Source organism: Prunus avium, chromosome 1 (assembly GCF_965620075.1).
Source record: "Prunus avium chromosome 1, drPruAviu1.hap1.1, whole genome shotgun sequence".
Classification (NCBI taxonomy): Eukaryota; Viridiplantae; Streptophyta; class Magnoliopsida; order Rosales; family Rosaceae; genus Prunus; species Prunus avium.
Window position 1 is genome coordinate 55,297,380 of NC_142284.1, and position 19,971 is coordinate 55,317,350.

The 19,971-nt window shown below is 38.2% G+C and overlaps 4 protein-coding genes across 5 annotated transcripts; 2 read left to right on the forward strand and 2 right to left on the reverse strand.

Moving 5' to 3' along the window:
- Window positions 1–1,214: 1,214 nt before the first annotated feature.
- LOC110750614 (basal transcription factor complex subunit-like protein) lies at window positions 1,215–6,535 on the forward strand. 2 transcript variants are annotated; one of them, XM_021950971.2, is made up of 12 exons: window positions 1,215–1,431; window positions 1,524–1,612; window positions 1,759–2,029; window positions 2,291–2,337; window positions 3,187–3,224; window positions 3,307–3,352; window positions 4,034–4,087; window positions 4,204–4,272; window positions 4,467–4,543; window positions 5,268–5,363; window positions 5,960–6,058; window positions 6,147–6,535. In XM_021950971.2, the coding sequence occupies exons 1-11, from the start codon at window positions 1,401–1,403 to the stop codon at window positions 6,030–6,032; spliced, it is 891 nt and encodes a 296-aa protein (XP_021806663.1). In that variant the 5' UTR covers window positions 1,215–1,400; the 3' UTR covers window positions 6,033–6,058; window positions 6,147–6,535. The 2 variants fall into 2 exon arrangements, with proteins under 2 accessions (XP_021806663.1, XP_021806662.1); XM_021950970.2 differs by having other exon boundaries at window positions 1,217–1,431; window positions 5,960–6,033.
- Window positions 6,536–6,589: 54 nt separating this feature from the next.
- Window positions 6,590–8,716, reverse strand: LOC110750615 (elongation factor). The gene is made up of 6 exons (XM_021950972.2): window positions 8,361–8,716; window positions 8,142–8,247; window positions 7,852–8,063; window positions 7,738–7,765; window positions 7,152–7,260; window positions 6,590–6,862 (listed from the first exon to the last, which is right to left on the reverse strand). The coding sequence occupies exons 1-6, from the start codon at window positions 8,625–8,627 to the stop codon at window positions 6,781–6,783; spliced, it is 804 nt and encodes a 267-aa protein (XP_021806664.1). The 5' UTR covers window positions 8,628–8,716; the 3' UTR covers window positions 6,590–6,780.
- Window positions 8,717–8,952: 236 nt separating this feature from the next.
- On the forward strand, window positions 8,953–15,943 carry LOC110750612 (uncharacterized). Its single transcript, XM_021950969.2, has 9 exons — window positions 8,953–9,206; window positions 10,458–10,563; window positions 12,756–13,063; window positions 13,272–13,377; window positions 13,472–13,828; window positions 13,907–13,983; window positions 14,065–14,189; window positions 14,711–14,953; window positions 15,358–15,943. The coding sequence occupies exons 1-9, from the start codon at window positions 9,082–9,084 to the stop codon at window positions 15,378–15,380; spliced, it is 1,470 nt and encodes a 489-aa protein (XP_021806661.2). The 5' UTR covers window positions 8,953–9,081; the 3' UTR covers window positions 15,381–15,943.
- Window positions 15,944–17,271: 1,328 nt separating this feature from the next.
- Window positions 17,272–19,671, reverse strand: LOC110750525 (ChaC-like family protein). The gene is made up of 8 exons (XM_021950861.2): window positions 19,281–19,671; window positions 19,103–19,179; window positions 18,831–18,884; window positions 18,585–18,641; window positions 18,449–18,489; window positions 18,278–18,349; window positions 17,883–17,962; window positions 17,272–17,756 (listed from the first exon to the last, which is right to left on the reverse strand). Exons 1-8 carry the CDS (start codon window positions 19,597–19,599, stop codon window positions 17,677–17,679), a joined length of 780 nt encoding a protein of 259 aa, XP_021806553.1. The 5' UTR covers window positions 19,600–19,671; the 3' UTR covers window positions 17,272–17,676.
- Between the last annotated feature and the right edge of the window lie 300 nt (window positions 19,672–19,971).

The following is a 19,971-nucleotide window of genomic DNA, read 5'->3' on the forward strand; positions in this document are numbered from 1 at the left end:
GACAAATACTAGACCCAAACACGACCCGTTACAATTCGCGAATATCCGACACGACCCGTTAACCCGTTAAGAATAAACCAGAAAAAAAAAAAAAAAAAAAAAAAAAAACTATCACAGCTTCTCTACCAACACGCCTTCTCTGTCTTTTTTCCCCCAAACCCCAACCCTAACTTTTCTTCCCTCTTTCCCTCTTCATTTCAGTCCTCTCACCCCAAAACAGTATATATCTCTCTCTCACAGATATCTTAAAAACTCAACAACTAAATAAATTGAGGAAGAAAGAAAATTCAAAATTAACTGAGAGAACCAAAACCAACAACTCTAGAATCAATCACCCTCTGTGGACCGACCTAGATACCTCCTCCTTGATCCCTGGTGGCTGGGTTGGCGAAGTCATCCCTGGTGGTTGGGTTGGCGGAGTCTATTGAGTGGAGAGAAGAAGAGCAGAAGAGAATCTTGACAAAAAGATAGCAGAAGAGAAAAAGAGAAGAACAGAGCAGAAGAGAAGAACGAGAGGAAGAAGAAAAGGAAAAGGGGAAAGAAGAAAAAGACAAAAAGGGAAGAAGAAAAAGACACGGAAAGAAGAAAGAAAAGGGGAAGAAGAAAAGAAAAGAAAAATATTTTACAAAATTAACCTTCTTAACGGGTGGTAACGGGTTAACCCGTTTTCGACCCGAAACGACCCGTTAGCTTAACGGGTGGCTAACGGGTTCACCCGTTTTCAACCCGACCCAATAAGCTCAACCCAAATACTGATAATTTCGTGCGAATTCGTGTCGTGTTAACGGGTCGTGTGCAATATTGCCGGGTCTAATCACAACTCTCCTAATGAGAGACACAATCTAGCATCACTACTGTCGCCGCTGCCAAGAAAAAGACAACACCAATCACCTTGAACATTGCGTAAACAACCAAACAAAACAAACAGACAAACACACCTAGATCCAAAATAGATCTAGACTATCTGGGGAGGAGAAGGGAAGGAGAAGAGGAGATTGGCGGAGGGGAGGAGGGGCAGTGGCCACCTCCCCCCCCTTAGCTTCCTTGCAGTTGGTTGTCAACAAGGAGAAAAGGGAGCAGGTGCGGTTGATAAGTCCGAATTTACATAAATGAGAAACCGTAGAATAAGAGGCAAAATAGTAATTAAACCAAAAAAAGAAATTATACAACTCCTAAATGTGATTTTGAACTAAAATAATAAACAAAATCCTAAATATAATTTCTCACGCACAAATGCGACATTCAGCTTGAGATTGAAAGCGTTGTCGTTTGAGTAAATTCCCAATCGCCGAGGCCCAAAGTTCCGGCGCGAGGATTTAACCAATAACATAACATAGCATCAGTGTATCAGTGATCAGTCAGTGCACATCAGAGAGCGTAGAAACGCACGCACCTCAGCTATGGCTTCTGCTCCTTCAAAGCTCTATGCTGGTCTCTCTCTCTCTCTCTCTCTCTCTCTCTCTCAATCTTCACAGAGGCACATTCCATTGTTAGCATTTAAGCGTTTGATTGTGTTGTTGTAGATGATGTTAGCCTTCTGATGGTTTTGCTCGACACGAACCCTTTCTTCTGGAGCTCATCTTCCCTCCCGTTCTCCATGTTTCTCTCCCATGTAATCTCACCCTTTCACTACTAAACCCTAATCCCCTGTTGGGTTTCGCAGAAGAACGTCAAAGTTTCATTCTTTTTAAGCGAATTTAATTTCCCCATTATTAAATCAGGCTAAGTATATTTTCAATCCTTCCGATTGTTTTACAGGTGCTTACATTTTTGAACTCGATTTTACTACTCAATCAACTCAACCAAGTTGTGGTTATTGCTACGGGATACAATTCCTGCAGTTACATCTACGATTCTTCTACCTCCACGAACCAGGGTTCTGATAATGGAAGAATGCCTGCACGGTGCGTTAACTTGTTGCAGAAGCTGGAGGAATTTGTGATCAAAGACGAGCAATTGATCAAAGAAGGCTTGAGAGAAGGGATTGCTTCTTCGCTGCTATCTGGGTCCTTATCAATGGCTCTTTGTTGTATCCTTTATGCCAATGCTTGTTTTAATTTTGGGTTCTTGGGTATCTAATTGAAAAAAACCCCATTGTGTGCTAATGGCATTTGAGAATGCACTGAGTATTTAAGTAGATTTCTTATTTTAGAATGCTGGTCCCGTGGCAATGCTTATTGCAGATATAGGAATTGTGTTGGAGCTAGTACATAATAACTGAGCTATTTTATTTTGTGGGAACATTTAAGTGCATCCACGCAAACTTTGTTGACCTATATTTGATGGGTAGATATACAGAGAGTTTTTCGATCTGGACCGCTTCATCCTCAACCCCGGGTGAGTATCATAGTAGTTTGTGTATAAACTATACAGAAGTTTCTTTGGCTGGTCAATGGTGCATCGTTAGATAATTCTCAAATGTATTATCGGACTATGAAATGTAATTGTTTTATTTTTCTTGGATGACTTGCATTATAATCTGGTTGGTACTAAACATTGATCATGTATTGTAACTGCTTTGCTGTATTTCTTACATTTGGCCTTGTTAAGACATTTTATGACCAATCAATTTGATGTGTACTTCTCTGTAGCTTGTTCATTGTAGTTTTAGTGAACTTATGTCCTAGCTGATGCACGATAATTCATCTTTTTTCCTACCCAAAATAGTTCTGCAATATAAAGGAGTTCTATTTAATGCCTTCGAAAACACAGGTAGGTGCAGATGATCAACATACTTGCAAGTGAAGCTGTTAATAACCAAAGCACGGGCTAAATGCAATTCTCTAAGCACATTAAGTGCAAATGATCAATATAATTGCAAGACGTGGATTAAATGAAATTCTTGTTAGATGGTGGCTATTGAAAGCATGTACCTATTCTCTAGATATTAGAACCGTATTGTGAGACAATCTTCACTGTTCCCTTCAAAGATATCAAATCCTCTATATTTTTGGTTATTTCTATCAATACATTAGAGTATCCTTAGTGAGATGTTGATGATTCTGATAAGATGAAACAGTTTCTTAGTATCCAGTGTTTGACATCGTAGTCACCGAACTCATCACACTATCATTTTGGCTTGTAAAATGGATGTATGTGGCAGTGTATATATATTTTTATTATACCTTAAATTCCTTTCACAAATGGATTAGCTTTTAAGTAGTGTTACTAATATATGGCATGCAGATTTTATGCTTGCAGGGATCATCGGATGGACCTGAACAGTAAGTTATTTCTGGTATTTTGCATTTTTTGTGTTCTTTCCCACCAAAACTCTTACAGAAGTTTCTTTTAATGTCCTTTCAGATATGTTGCAATCATGAATGCCATATTTTCTGCACAACGGTCTATGGTATGCAGTTGATCCTTTTCCTGTTCCTCAAAAGCATATAATTTTTTATTTGTTTTTTTGGGTATACTATTCTTCACTGTCAAATGCGTCCTTCTAGTGATGATGTTTGGAGTTGGTTTATTTTTGTGATCTCTGTGTGCGGTACAGACCTTTAGGAACTTTCTGTTTTCCACTTGAAAACTTATACTTTCTTAGACTCTTGGCATTTATTTTGGTACTTTTTAGTACAAGTGATTTGCCTCTTACAGCCCTTTTGATAAATTTTCTGAAAATGAAACAAGTATTAAGTGGCCATTCTTAATTTACCACTAAAGCAGAGATGTAACTTAGTGCTGTATATGCTCTTTGTATTTGCTTCTAAAAGATGATCGTATACAATCAATTGATTTGAAATCCAAATTTGCTCTCCTGTTTGGAGGGCAACAACAATGATCTGTAGCTATTTGGACAAATAACCCTCTGGCCTTGCCTCCCACTCTCTCTCTCTCTCTCTCTCTCTCATCATTAGGCAGTTCATTTGAATCAAGTAAATACTTACTTTGTTCTACTTTCCAGAAATCCAAACTTTGCCTTAAAAGTTATGATTTTGTTATTGCTTATCTACTTTCCAAACTGTTCTCTGTTACTAGCAACATTTGGTTCACGAACGTCAAATGTGTCATTGATTTTCTTCCACTTCAGGTTCCTATAGATTCTTGCTATATGGGCTCTAGCAACTCTGCCTTCCTACAGCAGGTAGCTTGTCTTTAGAGCATCTTTGTGATGGTTATTTTTTTGTAGAATTTGATAAGTGTTATTATCTTTATTCTTATGTTTGCTGTACTAAAATGCTTCTGATGGATGAGTAACAGGCTTCATACATTACTGGTGGTGTGTATCTGAAGCCCCAACAACCGAATGGGCTGTTCCAATATCTCTCGGTACGTTAAGAACTTAAACTGGTTGATGTGGAAACATCTTAGCCTTGTGATTTTACTTGTTTGTTTCAGTACGTGGTGTTTGGCTAAAGAAAATTGATTGGGGGGTCACTATTTTCCATTTGGTATTATTCACAAGACTTTTCCTTTTTGTTTCAACTTCTAGAGGCTAATGCAATAATTTAATTAATATGCAGACAGTTTTTGCAACTGATTTGCATTCTCGAGCCTTTTTACAGCTTCCTAAGTCTCTTGGTGTGGATTTTCGTGCCTCGTAAGTAAACTTTTTACAGTCATCAAATTATTTGTCTTCATATTGGATTTTTTATTAGAAAAGAAGAAAAGAGGTTTTCTGTAAGATTCAGTATCACTTTTAAGATTTAATGCCTATTTCTGGGAGCAAAGAGGAAGGGTGTATCTAAAATTTGATAATATTATAATGGGTGAGAGGCTCCTTTCTACTGAGCTACTTCAAGCATGATTTACAGGAAATGAGAGAGGCCCTGTATGATATATCACATTTCGTAAAAAATAGAAAAATCTTGAATTAAGTACAATCCAGGTTTCTAGGCTGTTCCTTTTAAAACTCATGTATTTTACAAAGATCAAAATCTTGATTGGAATTAATTGTTTGGATGTGTATTTTTTGGGGTCAATCTGTATAACTTTTTGAACGAGGGTTTGCATCAGGTGGGGTTCCCTACTTTCCTGAGCTCCATTAGGACATTTGGTTAGATATTTGGTAATAGTTGAGTTGACCTAGTGGTGTTACTATCTCTAATTCTTTCGTAGATAATTTTTCATCTACTTATTTTTAGTGGCAGTCATGTTAAGTAAATGATTTGAGTCTACATATAGTGCTTTTTTTTGGGTCGAAAGTCTACATATAGTGCTTGGATTAATGTGAAACCAGGAAAAAAAGGACAGAAGAAAATAACAATTTTCGGGCCTACATATTCTGTGTATTGTCTTATCTTTTGATTTCTTGAATTTTGCAGGTGTTTTTGCCATAAGAAGACAATAGACATGGGCTACATTTGTTCTGTGTGCTTGTCCATATTTTGTAAGCATCACAAGAAATGTTCAACTTGTGGGTAAGTTACCTCCTCTATATGCAGACTACATTATTAAAAGTAAATTAGTCGAGCCAATTTTCCTCTGCTGTCTTTAGTTTTTGATATGCTTGTCTTTGAAGACAGTGGTGACCTTTGATTGCCCTGAAAATCAGAGATCATATCATGATGATACAAAAATATTACAGCTACCACGTTTCTTGTTTAGTTAGAAAACTAGTTGTAGATACCCACAAATATTATTTACGTAATATTTTCAGTTAATCCTATAAATGTTAAATAATTAAAAATTTTCAGAGAGACATTGTGAAACTTCTTCTGGCAAAACACTAAGGCAATGAAACTTAAGTAATAATTATTACTTTTAATTGAAAGATAATTATTCATTTCATTGGTTTTTCTTTCAAATAAGCTTGGTAGATATGGAGGAAAAGAAATAAGTCACTACATTTTTTTGAATGAGAAACAAACACTACACCATGCCATGGTTGACAATCAATGCTACAAAACTTTCTCTTGCATAGTCAGAAATTCATTGTTTTGTTAAGAAGCAAGATTTACTGGGATCTGGAGATTCTTTTACCACCATCATTTCTTACCTCTCTTGATTGATGCAGGTCAGTATTTGGTCAAGCTCAGTCAGATGTTAACTCAACATCCAACAAGAAAAGAAAAACTCCAGAGACATAATGTTAGTTCTCTGAAGGCATACTGTGGTATTTTTAGTTTGTGCTCTTCCATATCATATTTGACCGTTCAATGTTAGTGTACTACTAAATTGTTTTTGTTCCCATTTACTGGCAGTGAGTTCTATGAGGGCTGTCTGGGAACCAGGTTTGCAGTGATACATGTGTGCCTCTCCTCGTAGAATTTTGGCACCATAGCTCAATCGAAGCGCATATCACTGGGTGTGTTTCAAGATGCCAACAATTTTGCGGAGGTAAAAAGAAGTCTAGCTGGCTGATTATACAACTAAGGCGAGCTCATAGGCCCATTTATGATTTCTTGTATCTGATCTCGTGTTTAGAAAGTAGAGAGTGGCGGTTATCCCGGATGGTTATTAGATGGTAAAACATAATATAAAGAAATTACATGTATGCATGTTGTGAGCACACCACATGAAAAAGAATTACAGATTTGCATTTATACACAGTTACCGCATTTATCTGATTATACTGATTGCATCCGTTTTTGTGCTTTGGTGGCAAATTCGACTTTTGTTCTTTTCATTTCTCGCAATTGCAGCATTTAGAAACGATACTTTATAATCAATCAATGGTTCAATTCAATAGATCAGTCACTGAAATCATGGCGCACACGCAAGAACAAGCACTATTTACAATTATTTACACCAAATGGAAATTCTTAGAAGAAGCCAGCCACACTAGTGTACAGTTACAATTTGAGATTTTCTTTTGCAGCGGTGGGGCATAAATCCTCACATTGCCCTCATAATCACTTTGCTTGTTGTATGCACCCCCATTGCAGCAAATTTCAATATGGCACGGCTCCTATACAATCTGCAACACAACCCAATGTGATAATATTAAGTCTTGTCGAGGCCATTTACAAGAAAGTAGGAAATGGGATACAACCTAATCTAAAAATGTCTTTTCCTACTTTGACAAAACATGTCATACGAAATATTCCAGGCAAATGTACATGCTATCTCTTGGATACCAATTGGCGGGAGCAGCGTAGGATACACCCATTTGTATGGCATTTTATGGCCAGAGGATAGCAGATAATCGTGGCAAACATTCCTTAGAGCATGCTAACACAATATTAAGTATGGCAAGAAATGCTCACCCGGTTAGAGCTAGTCCCCAGGTGGACAGGGCATAGAACAACTTCCCAGCATGCCAAATACCTAACACCTTCTCCAATTTGCTGACACCACCCATCGCTTTTGCTACAACTGCAAATTATAGATTCACAAGTATGGGTTTAGATAGAGTCATTCTCTTCTGCCCACTAAATCATAGAGGAAGACACTGAATCTTCAAAGTCATGCCCAAGAATAATCATAATTGCAGATATCAGACATAGAAATGAATATCTAGTTTCCAAGCTTTCCCAACATTAGATTAGAGATACCAAATTTCTAGAAGGAAAGAAACAACAGAAGTTAAATTCCATTTACTCGGTTCATACATCTTATCCAAGCATAAGATAGTCTAGGCAATAATCACAATGGGTAGCAAACATAAAAATATTGGCAATCGGTTTTTAATATCTACTACCAAAAGTATAGTTTACAAAATAGGTTGTCGATCATGTAGAAACATTTCTATCCCATAGAAAGATATCAAGTCACATAACCTATTAACAGTTTGGGGTTAAGAAGTTGCAAGCAGAGAGACAGTCAATTCAGAAAGGTGTCCAAAAAACTTACTTTTCTGCAGCTCCTCTGGTGTCAAATTCTGCAATTCCAAGGAAGCAAAATTATATGAGACCAAAATGAAACAATTTAAATAGCAAAAGCAAAAAGCTTTGAGTGGATGGGTACCCGAGCTTTAGGGTTTGACACAATACACTTAGCCATAAAATTGGCAATCCCATCCACCACATGCTCCTCACTAACAAGAACATAGCTTTCATTGTCAATTCCACTCCTTTCCTCAACTTTACCCGGAAGCATATCTTCCGTGACCCAAACCCACCAACTGGGTTCTTCATGGTCAACATTGATGAGAATTTCAGCTGCCTCCAAATCACTTCCTAAAACCCAAACATGGATTATAAACAAAGCTCAATGCTTTAATGGTTATAAGGGCAAAATTGAAACAATTCAAATACCTGAGGCCACCTTGAAAGGAAACTGATTTTCAGATTCCTGCTTTAGAGCTCTGATTCGCGTCAAGAAGTCGTTCGAATCCACAGTAGCTACTAAGCGAGCATACAACTGAATACGAAAAATCCCAAACATAACCATTTTAGTTTTTACATCAAAATTTGAAATCTTTACACAAATTGATCAAAAGGGCATCGAATTGAATCGACCCAAAATTTGCTTACATCGGGAGGACAATCGTTCAACAAAGAAGGCGATTCGGATAGGTTTTCGAGGAGCTTGAGATTCTGCTCCAGCGAGTTTCTCAGTCGCCGATTCTCCTCTCGCAGAGCCTCCAATTCTTCGTCAGACACCACGCACTTCGCTCCCTCGTGGTCCTTGTGGTCGGCGTCATGGTGAAGGTGGTGGTGGCCGCATTCCATGGCGGTCCATGCCACGTCAGCAACCTCCATGACCGTCTTGGCCACCTCTATAGCTCCATGTCCTCCCATCGCTACTTCTCACAAAATTGAGTTTTGGGGGTCGCCGGTTTGGGTTCGCGTTATATCAGAGGAAGGTAAACGCAACCGGGCGGGTCTTCGCTGGATTTTGGAGGAAAAGGGTAAACTTAGAATTTCACCTCAATGCTTTTTTCCATTTGGATTAATTTTTTTCTCAGGGACCAAATTACAGTTTCGTGTAAAATCCAGTGGCTGAAAAGATATTTTAACTCTTTCTTTCAATTATTTGCGTTATACGGCGTCGTGTATATTTGCTTTTCATTACGCATAACTGAAGTACCGTATTGCGGTGTCAGCATATACACGGTACACAAACTCCTCACTCTTCCCCTTCCTTTGCTCCTTTGGCCCTCTACTCGCACGTTTTTAAAGCACGGAGAGAGAGAGAGGAAGCTCTTCTTCTGAGACACAGATACAGAGGGAGAGAGACGGAGTTTGTAGTAGAATGGCGGAGGACGCGCAAGATAGCGAGAGCCCTGTGAAACAAGTGAAGCAGGAGGCGCACGATATCCAGTCCCAGATTAAGGATGTTATGCGCTCACGCGTCCCTTACTTCAAAGAACAATCCGAGTAGTCTCTCTCTCTATCTCTCTCTCTCTCTCTCTCTCTCTCTCTCTCTCTCTTTGAATTTGTTTTCTTTTTGAATAAATTTAGTGAAAATAAATATTACTGATTTTTATTTGTTTATTCGAGAAATGTGTTTATGAGAACTCTTTAGGATTGGTTTTCTTTCTACTGCAAGCTTGTATGTATGTTTTTAGTTTTTAATTATGCATGTTATTGATTTGATTAAGAGCCAGTGTGTGGATGCAAGTGTTTGGTGCTGTTTGCAATGTGTTTTGTGTTCATAGTGCCTGTATGTTCAGTTGTTTTGTTTAGGGTTTTGAAGCTTCAGAGTGTTCTACACGCTCTATGCTTTATTTGGGTCATAGAAAAACAAGTCACCGGTGAGAGGCAAACTCTGCATTTGGGCAAAGTGAAGCACACCTTACACTGACATATTTAATCATTCTCTTAAAAAACTACACAAAGCAAAATTATTTTGTTTACAACCGAGAAAGCAACTCAAACACAGTCAATTACTTCATCTGCCTACCAACATACGACAATCCGCCAACATCGTAATCCAACTGTAAGAGTTGTTCCAGTTGTTTCCCACTGCAGTGATTATCAAATTCTTTAATGTTTTTTGACCTAATTTGTATGGTTCATAATTGCCTTTCTTTATCAGATTGAAACCCTAACCGTTGAAACCCCAAAATGAGTTCCAAGAATTCAAATTCGCAGTGTTTTTTTAATTGTTATTTATTACTTATTTTAAATCTGGGTAGTGTCAAATATTGAAATAGGTTTGATTTTTTGGGTAACCCCTTGCTGTTCTTCATTCGCTTGCTTACCTTGTGCTCAACTTCTATGACCACATTGCGAAATTCCTCTTCCCAATCGCCACTTGATCGCAATGGTTCCCTCATTGTAAATTTGATTGAAATGGTTTCAAAGGGAAGCTCAAGAAGCTATGTAGTTCCCTTGAAACTTCAAAATGAAGTTGAACTGCTTGTACGTTTAGGTTAGATGAACTTGTGGATTTAGGGTTTGCTTACTTCTTTTAGGTCTGCATATAACCCAAACATCAGGTTTTCTTGAAATGGTTAATGGTTATGTCATTAATGCATTTAGCAATTTGTTCAGTTATTTGTGTTCAATAAAATTGATATGGATGAATTTAATTTAAACATTCTTGTTAATCCATCATTGGTGGCTTGAGCATGTTAGAGCTGTCTATGGTTGGATTATTTATTACAATTTTATTTTGAAATGCAGTTCTTTGACTTTTGAGGGCGTCCGAAGATTGTTAGAGAAAGACTTGGGGTTGGAGACATTTGCATTGGATGTGCACAAAAGATTTGTCAAGGAACACTTGGTGGAGGTAATAAATTTTTTTTTTTTAATAGAAACATTTTGTATTTGAAATTATAAAGGATAAAAAAGGAGGACATTTAGAACACAGACAAAAAGAAAGAAGCAATGGCCAGTGAAACAAATGCAAGGCCATGCAACACAAAAAATAAAACAGCCAATCAAAAGACAACCCCTTAAGATACTACAGCTAGCAGATTGCGCATAATTGTAGGATAGGATATATCCTTAAAGGCAAGGGAAGTTGAAGCCCAAAGCCCAAAACTTCACTCTATCCCATAACTCTACCACTCCCACTCCCACTCCCTTATAATCCTTGAAGATTCTCCTGTTACGTTCCAGCCAAAGGTTCCAGATCACTACCTGCATCATACTGCCCCAAAGAATTTTAGTTTTCTTTCCTCTTCCCAAAGCATCAAATTTGATGGAAAAAAGTTCAAAACAGCCTTTCGGTATTACCCACACAGTGTTAACTTCCTTCAGTAACATCTCCCACAACTTTAGAGAGAAAGGGCAATGAAGGAGGTGGTCCACACTCTCCCCCACCTTATTATAGAATAGAGAGCACACTAGTGAGGGCTAAGGCACATATAGGGGCAGTGTCTATGTAATGTATCACCTGTATTTAGTTTTCCCAACACCTCTTGCCACACAAAAATCTTAACTTTCGGAGGAGTCTTGGCCTTCCAAATTTGAGTGTTAGGAGAGAAAACCTCCCCTTCACCAACATTCTGAATATGAGAACAAAGAAAATGACAGGAGAATAGACTGGAAGGGTCTAGCTTCCATCTTCTCTTATCCAATCTGGAAGTGACCAAGCTCACCCCCTCCAATAAGTCCAACCATCTAGCCACCTCCGCAATCTCTAATTCATTGAGATTCCTCCTGAAACCAAAATCCCAGCTGAGGTGGAACCCATCCGAGTCCACAAATGAGGAAATATTGTGATTTTGCTTCCTGGACAAATTGAAAAGTCTTGGAAACACCTCTTTCAAAACACCACCCTGGCTCCAATCGTCCTCCCAAAATCTGACCCTAACTCCACATCCTACTACGAAAACACAGCCTTGAAGGAACAAATTATAGCCACTAGAAATATCTCTCCAAGGGCTACGGTAAGACCCTCGAATCTCGGGTTTAGCATTCCACCCATTTGTATCCATTCCATAAATGCTTCTGATTACTTTATGCCAAAGGGCGTGAGGTTCATTGGGAAACTGCCACAACCATTTGGCCCACAAACCCGCACTCCTAGCCTTCAACAACCCACCCCTAACCCTCCAAAGGATTTTGTTTTACCCACAACTGCCCAACTCACAGCGTGGTTTTTTTTCCCATCCAAACCTTCCCACAAGAAATCCCTCATAAGCTTCTTAATTCTATTGGCTACTCCAATGGGAATCCTGAAAAGGGACAAGTAGTAAATCGGAATACTACTCAACACTGCTTGAATCATCATGAGTCTTCCCCCTTTGGATAAGCAGGCTCTCTTCCATTTTTGTAATCTATTCTCCACCTTTTCCAAAACGGGATCCCAGAACTTGATCGCTCTGGGGTTCCCTCCTAGGGGAAGACCCAAATACGTCATAGGCCAAGCCCCCACTTCGCAGCCCCAAGCCCCTGCCAACTCAATCAACAGCCCATCGTCAAGATTAATACCAACTAAAGAACATTTCGATTTGTTGATTTTCATACCTGAAACGAAACAGAACAATTCCAGAATCTTTAGGAGATTATTCCAGTACTCATCGTTATCCTCTATGAAAAAAATGGTATCGTCGGCGAACTGAAGATGGGATACCTCCACCAGCTCGTAGCCCGGAAAAAGTCCATGAAACTGATCAGCAGCCTAAGCTTTCTCAATAATTCTGCTTAACACGTCAATCACCAAAGTGAACAGGAAAGGGGAGAGCGGGTCACCTTGTCTCAAACCCCTGGAGGCCCTAAATTTACCCCTAGGTCTTCCATTAATCATCACAGAGAAATTGGCTGTCTCGAGACATCCCCGAATCCAGCTTCTCCACCTGTCCCCATGAGCTCTGGAAATGCTATTTTCCTTTTTGTTGTGGTTTGTATACCTCTTCTGTTATTTCATTTGTTTTGTTATTAATTGTCTAGTAACTTTTTTTAATCAGAGTCCAAATATTTCTTGTGTTCCAACATGTCATCTCTTCATTGCATTTATTCTATTTGAAATGCTAGTGCTTAGAAGGTGCTGGTGATGACAATACCTCAAAGAGTTCTTGGGAGGCTGATGAAAAAAGTCTAATTAAAGGGGAAGCAGCAGAATCTCCTGAAGGGTATAAGTCGAATAAAGATGTAAAGGAAACTTGCTCAGAAGATGAGGAGAAAATGGAAGACTCTCCGGTAATGGGCCTTCTAGCAGGGAATAAAACAGCCAAATCTGGAACTGAGGAAACTAAAAGCACCAAAAGCAAAAAGGCTCCAAGTGAGACTGTGATAAAGTCAGCCCTTAGAAAAAGAGTTTCTTATATCAAAGCTAATTCCGAGTATGCTGCTTCTTTCTGTGAACTGATTTTCAGTTATTGCTTTCTATTGCATTAGTATACTGATTCTTCATGCATGTTCTTTCTCTTTTTTGCTTTTGATTTGCATTGGTGTCTATTTGATTTGTGTATTTGATGTTAATTTTCCATGTGATTATGATTTGATTAAGTACTCATAATTTATCCCCTCTCTCTCTCCCTCTCTCTGCAGGAAGATTACTATGGCTGGACTTCGCCGACTTCTGGAGGAAGATCTTAAGCTTGGGAAATATACTCTTGATCCCTGTAAGAAGTTTATCAATGAGCAATTAGACAAGGTGAGATAAGTTTCTATTGAGGCATCATGAAATTCTGGAAGTGGTGCATACATTCATTGCTGTTGCCCTTTTCTGCATATATTTTGTTTTTCAGGTTTTAGAATCTCGTGAAATTTCTGAACCTGCGCCTGTAAAAAAAAAAGTTAAGAAGAGTGTTCAGAGAAAAGCATCTACCAAGGTCAGAAGCGATGAGAGTTCTGGCTCTTCGGATAATGAAAGTGTTGAGGAAGAAGATGAAGTAAAACCTAGAAAAAAAAGTGTTCCAAAAGGAAAGATGCAGAACTCTAATGATCTGAAGAAACGGAAAAGAATGGCTAATGAGACCAATATCTCTGGAAAGAAGCGCATCAAACCTTCTGAAACAGAACCAGAGGACAAAAGTGATGCAGAAGACAGTGGAAATGTCTCTGAAGATGATCGGTCTCAGTCATCTGCGGAAAAACCTGTCAAGGTAATTACTTAGTATGTTTCTGAACCTTAAAAGTAAGTTTTATCTTTCATATATTCTTACTGTTTTAACTAATTGTAGAAGAAAGAAGTTTCAACACCTGCATATGGGAAACGTGTGGAGCACCTAAGATCAGTTATTAAAGCATGTGGAATGAGGTTTTTCATCTTTGACTCTCTATTTATAAAACTTTCACCTTCGTCATTGTTACCATTATGATTTTTATGTCTGTCATACAGCGTTGCCCCTTCAGTTTACAAGAAAGTCAAGCAGGTGCCTGAGAGCAAACGTGAAGCTCACCTGATAAAGGAGTTGGAGGAGATACTCTCTAAAGAAGGATTATCTGCACATCCCACTGAGAAAGGTGAGCATTGAAATGTAGCCTTTGGTGGTGATCCTTGGAAACTGTGGATATGAGTTGATCTAGTTTAGACATTCAAGATGGTACAGCAAGGAATTCTCAGTTGTTGAAGTTCGGCAGCTTACCTAGGGGTCTTTTCATCTGGAAATTTGGGTTAGGGGATTAACAGGGGTGTTGTGATACACAGTGCTCCTTGAAGTCTTTGAGAGGGATGAATCATAATCCTTGGTTAGTCCTTATCATCTTTCACATGTAATGCGATTCCCCATGGATGGCATCGGTTTCTGTGGATAAGGATGAGCTCTGAATGGGTTAAGGACTGATAGCATAACCAACTTGCGTATATTGATTCTTGAGTAGACAAGGAAATATGATGAGTGCATTCAATATCATCTAAAAAACTTCAAATGTATCATGGGAAGGGAAATTTTGTGGTCTTAGGTCTTGTGATTCACTGTGGTTGTTACTACTTCCTCACTTGCTTATACTTGTAAAGATTGATATCTCCTGGCCTCTTATTTCAGAAATCAAAGAAGTCAAAAAGAAAAAGGAAAGGGCAAAAGAACTTGAAGGCATTGACATGAGCAATATTGTAACTAGTTCACGTAGAAGGTCCACAACTAGTTTTGTACCTCCGCCAAAGCCCAAAATACCAGTTGATAGTGATTCTGAAGATTCTGAAGATACGGATGATGACAATGACGAAGAAGAGAATGAGGTTGAAGACGGGGACAATGGTAATAGCGATAACAACCATAGTGATGAGGGTAAGTGTTAAGTTCATAAATTAATGTCATGTGCTACCTATAATAAATGACAGCTAGGGCTATGAGGATGAGAATTTGCTAATTTACGGTGCTTCTGCAATGTTACCCATGCAATTCATTACGCACTTACAGAGTAGGATATATTGATTATAGACTACGCATGCAGAGAAGAACTACATTGTGCAGTTTAAACTTTAGCAAAAGAGGAAACTTTAACCTTGTTTTCCTTACATCGGGCAGATTAAACTTGTATAGGAAAGTCATAAATACAAGTTTAAATGTTTATCTTGGTGGGATTAGCATATGTTGTACTGTGCTGTCGATCTATTATATGTTAGTCTTTGAGTTCATTTCTTTACCTAACATCATGGGTTTCTGACCAAGTCTTCCCTGTATTTATGCAGATGATGCTGATGACAGTGATTAAATTCTGCATAAGCAGATTTGCAGAATACTAGCACAGGAGATTTAGTTTTAAATTATTATTGTACAATGTAGAATCAATATAGCTTTATGTGATATTTCTTAAGGGTGGGGGACTAAATAGCAGTGATGAAGTGGCACTGATAACTTTCAGTTAAATTAGCTATCAATAGTTGTGCTGTCGGGAAAATGGTATTAGTTGTGTATCTATGTTTATTAATTTGTTTGCTGGCCCCATTTTAATTAGACTTACCACCAAAACAACTCCTTGCACACAGAAGTAGGGATTATTATCTCAGCAAATTGGTGTGCCCGGGTGGTTAAAAGAGCCATCCATCTTGCTGGAGTTGCTAAAGATATTTTCTCGGAGTTGGATGGATCGTACTTGAGGAGCATCAAACAAGCTTGTTTGACAACTTCATCTGCGTGTGGTGATATGGATTTGACTTCTTGGTTCCCCTTTTGATGCTATTTACACTTCTGTAATGTTCTATTTACTGTATTTGAATTGGAATATTGATCGTTACCAGGGTTAATGTGAAATGCAAGCTGTCTGATTTACTTTTAGCTTTGATTCTCCTGCTAATGGAATGATTGACCATTTCCAGTTAATAAATTTCTCATGGACACTGCTAGGCCTGCAGGGGGCTTGATGCAAAATCAGAGAGTGAGTTCATGGAAAGTAGGGGCGGGCACGGTACGGTATTGGGCTCGTACCGCTACAGATACCGGAAATTAAAACCGGTATGGTTATGTATGGGATTATAGTTTGCCAAAGTTGGTACAGTACCATACTGTACCAAATCGGTATCGGTATGTTACGGTACCATTTCGGTATCAAAATAACACAACTCAAAAATGAACCAATTCAATATTCAACGACCTATTCATTCACCAAAATATGTGATGCTTAAGATATAAATTCAAATATTCAACAAATTCAATATCCAAATCCAAATCAACCAGATCAATATCCCTCAACAGATTCAATATCCAAATTAACCAAATTCAAATGGTTAAAACTCATGCCTTATGGCTTACAAACCGAAATAAGTGATAATTATGCCTTATAGCTTACAAAATTACAAACACAATCCAAACTTTAATGACAAAGAATTAACAAAAATCAAAATAAACCCCAAGATAAAGCTTCTGCTTCACATGCATATACCACAACATGCACCAATTTATAAAAACCTCACAGAGCAGCAACCAATTTAGCTCAGGTGGCCATTGGGATGGATAAAAACAGAGCAGCAACTAATAAAAACATCAGGCACCAATTCATGATGTAATTAACAAAAATAAATGCAGATTTTGTATGTGAAGGAGAATCTTCGAGTCCTATGCAGCTCCATACCAAATAACAAAGCTCAGTCAATTTTTAACAAAGTTGAGAATGGAAACTATTCAAAAAGTAACAAAGCAAAAGTTGCATGCTTGGTTTATTTTTACATACAGATTCTTGTTCTTATCTTGATGAGAACAAGTTCTCTCTAGTTTTCATAACACTTCAAAAATAAAAATTATACTTCGGTACGGTACGGTATTGACCGGTACCAAATACTTGGTACCGCTACCATACCATAATCCCATGGTACGATACGGTATCATACCGAATATCTCCTCATGTCAAATGAAATGGTATGAAATCAGTATGGTACGGTATGGTTCGGGTACGGTTTCGGTATTTCGGTTTAGATGCCCAGCCCTAATGGAAAGGGTCTTTTTCTCCTGCTTGGGACTTACATTTGTATCTAACAGTGTTGCTAGGATCAGAAACCCTAGAAGCAAATGACCCAATTGGCCATGTTGGGCAGGTTGTAAATTGGTTTTTACGGTGAGATTGGAGGCTGTAAATCAGTTCAATACAGTTCGAGTTGACATACAGAAGGTCAAGTGAAACTCATATCCAGTAATCTATTTGTGAATAGAACTGTCGAACTGTCAATTTACACTCAAACGGGTAGTGAACCTTGGCAACATAGAATTGAAATACGTTCACATTCTCATGGTCCATGGGAACCCTTCAAGCTAACTGTCATTCTCATGGTCCATGGGAGCCCTTCAAGCTAACTGTCATTCAACAGTTTCTACTAATTGGATGGCTCTTGTCACGTCTAACAATTCAACATGAACAAGAGTTTAGAAATGTGGAATTGAGGATGATGGATATCACAGTGCCATCCAGAATTAATCAACAAAGGCTACACAAAAAATCAGTTTCCTAACAGAATCATATATGAATAATTGCTCTGCTGGAGGGCCTGTGAAATCAATACGCTTCTTTGTTCATGGCTTCATGTTGAAGTCAGCTCCCTCTCTGAAAGGATGCGCCTCACTTCACTTGCAAGATCCATTACATGAGCGTCTTTGCATCCTGTGGCAGGAAAAATTAGAGGGGAAAAAAGGCGAGCGAAGAAAGACAGACTTATTTTGATGAAGAGTAGCATACAAAACTAAAATGACTGAATAAATAAATTTTGGGGCACCAAAATAACCTTACCAAATTGAAGAAGGGCCTCTTCAAGTTGGAACAGGTAGTCTCTATTAGGCCCTGAGGGGCCTTCAGCCTGAATAATTTGTCTGCAGATATATGGGAAAGGATGCAGTGTGGTCAATGCCATATTTTGTTATGATTTAAACTGATTAAGGACTTAACCATACAGATAATTACTTAATTAGCTATCTTCATGTCACAGTAAATATTAATGTTATCTGATAATCCAGAATTTCAACAAAACAGACTTCAAATAAAAAGCCATCATAATATAGAGGCAAGATGCTCCTAGTTCCATTTACGCCTTGAGTATTTAGAATCAAAAGTTAATCAAGTAAGGGTTGATAGATATTTTCTGCTACATCAATCGAAATGCGCATGAACAGATGAAATTTACATACTTGGCAATCTCTTCAATGGATGCAGGGCCCAAATAGTTCACATTATGTTTCTTGTCTGGAGAGGCAATGTATCTACATAGCGACAGTGTCAGTTCTGATCTGGTTGGATTAAATGCAAATACAAAACATGAACGAAGATGCAGAAAGTTCTTGGTCACTTTTGCTACTTACACCATTACATCTGAAACAGCTGGAGTTGTAGCATTTGGCTCCTGAAATAAATTCCAGTATGTTAACAGACAAGAATGATAAAAATTCTAGAGGACACACCAATGATCATAAAGGGATATCTATCTATTAGACTTACGGTGAAGAAATCAAGATAAGCCTTCTTGTCATACTGCTTCTCCCTCACTTCTAAATACTGTGAATTGGAACGAAGAGGCAAAGCGAAAAAGCATTGGAATCTTGAACAATTTTATTAACGTAAATGCAGTCACACAAAAGCATAAGAACATTCACACACGCACAGCACAAAGAGAGCAACAGATTATGAACTAGCACAAGAACCCAATTACAATCAAGATAAATTTGTTAAGATATAAGACTCTACCGTTAAAGCAACTTCTTGATCTTCCTTATTTGAGATCCTGTAGGCAACTCCCCACTACAAACTCACAAAACAAAAGAAATTAATAATAAACTCATTTGATAATTTCAAAATCATATAATGAAATCACTACAGCATCCTATTATATAGGGAGACACGTAAAACAAGCTCTGATTTTTATGATCATATCATTGATCAGCAGACTAATAGAAAATTAAAATGACCAAATAGACAAAAATCTGAATGTGGGTATTGAAGTTGTTGAAAAAACTTACACAAACTTCTCCCTCTGCAGGTTCCAATGTCACTGTTCTTCCTGGATACTCAGGCGTCCCTCTGTGGTCCGTACTGCCTAACAGGAACAAACCCACCAAAGAAAACATGAACAGATTGAAAAATTCATCAACTCACACTGTCACAAACAGAGAGAGAGAGAGAGAGAGAGAGAGAGACCTTGGTAGAAGACACGGCGATAGCCTTTGATGAAGCCGACGAGGCGCTCATCGTAGTTAAAACCAGCCTTCCAGATAAGAGAGCCATACCCAAATACCCACATCACCATTTTTGAGCTTCTCCAATCAAATTTCTTTCTCAACTCTTCACTTACTCCACAACAGGAGTGGGCCACAGTGAGTTGGGTCTTCTCTTCTCTAGAGAAAAGCTGATGCGTTTTTGTTTTTGTTCTGTTTCTTTGGGTAAACAAAGCTGATGCGATTGGAGAGCAAAGTGGAGTAGGAATAAAGAGAGACCTGGTTATTAGCGCCTGCGCCATGTTGTTTGTCTACTCTCTCTCTCCAATCTCATTTCTAGTTACCCCGAATTGAAAATTGCCATGTTCTTCTTGCATATGTAAAATATGGTACACATGTTCTAATATATGGTACGATGACAAAATCAATTAATCAATGATAACATGACAAGTGCTAGCAAGACTTCGTGTGTGCGTGAGTGACTATTGGTTACATGTGTTATTTTGTACGTAGTATGTTTAAAAAATGATATGAGGAATTCACAAGGCAAAATCAAGTAATCATATCATAACATGATAAGTTGTGCCAACTTGTTATTGTCAACTTGTAATGCATTGTGAGACTCACTTGCATCGGCTAACAACCACTCATACTCCTTTAATTTTCTCCTTTCA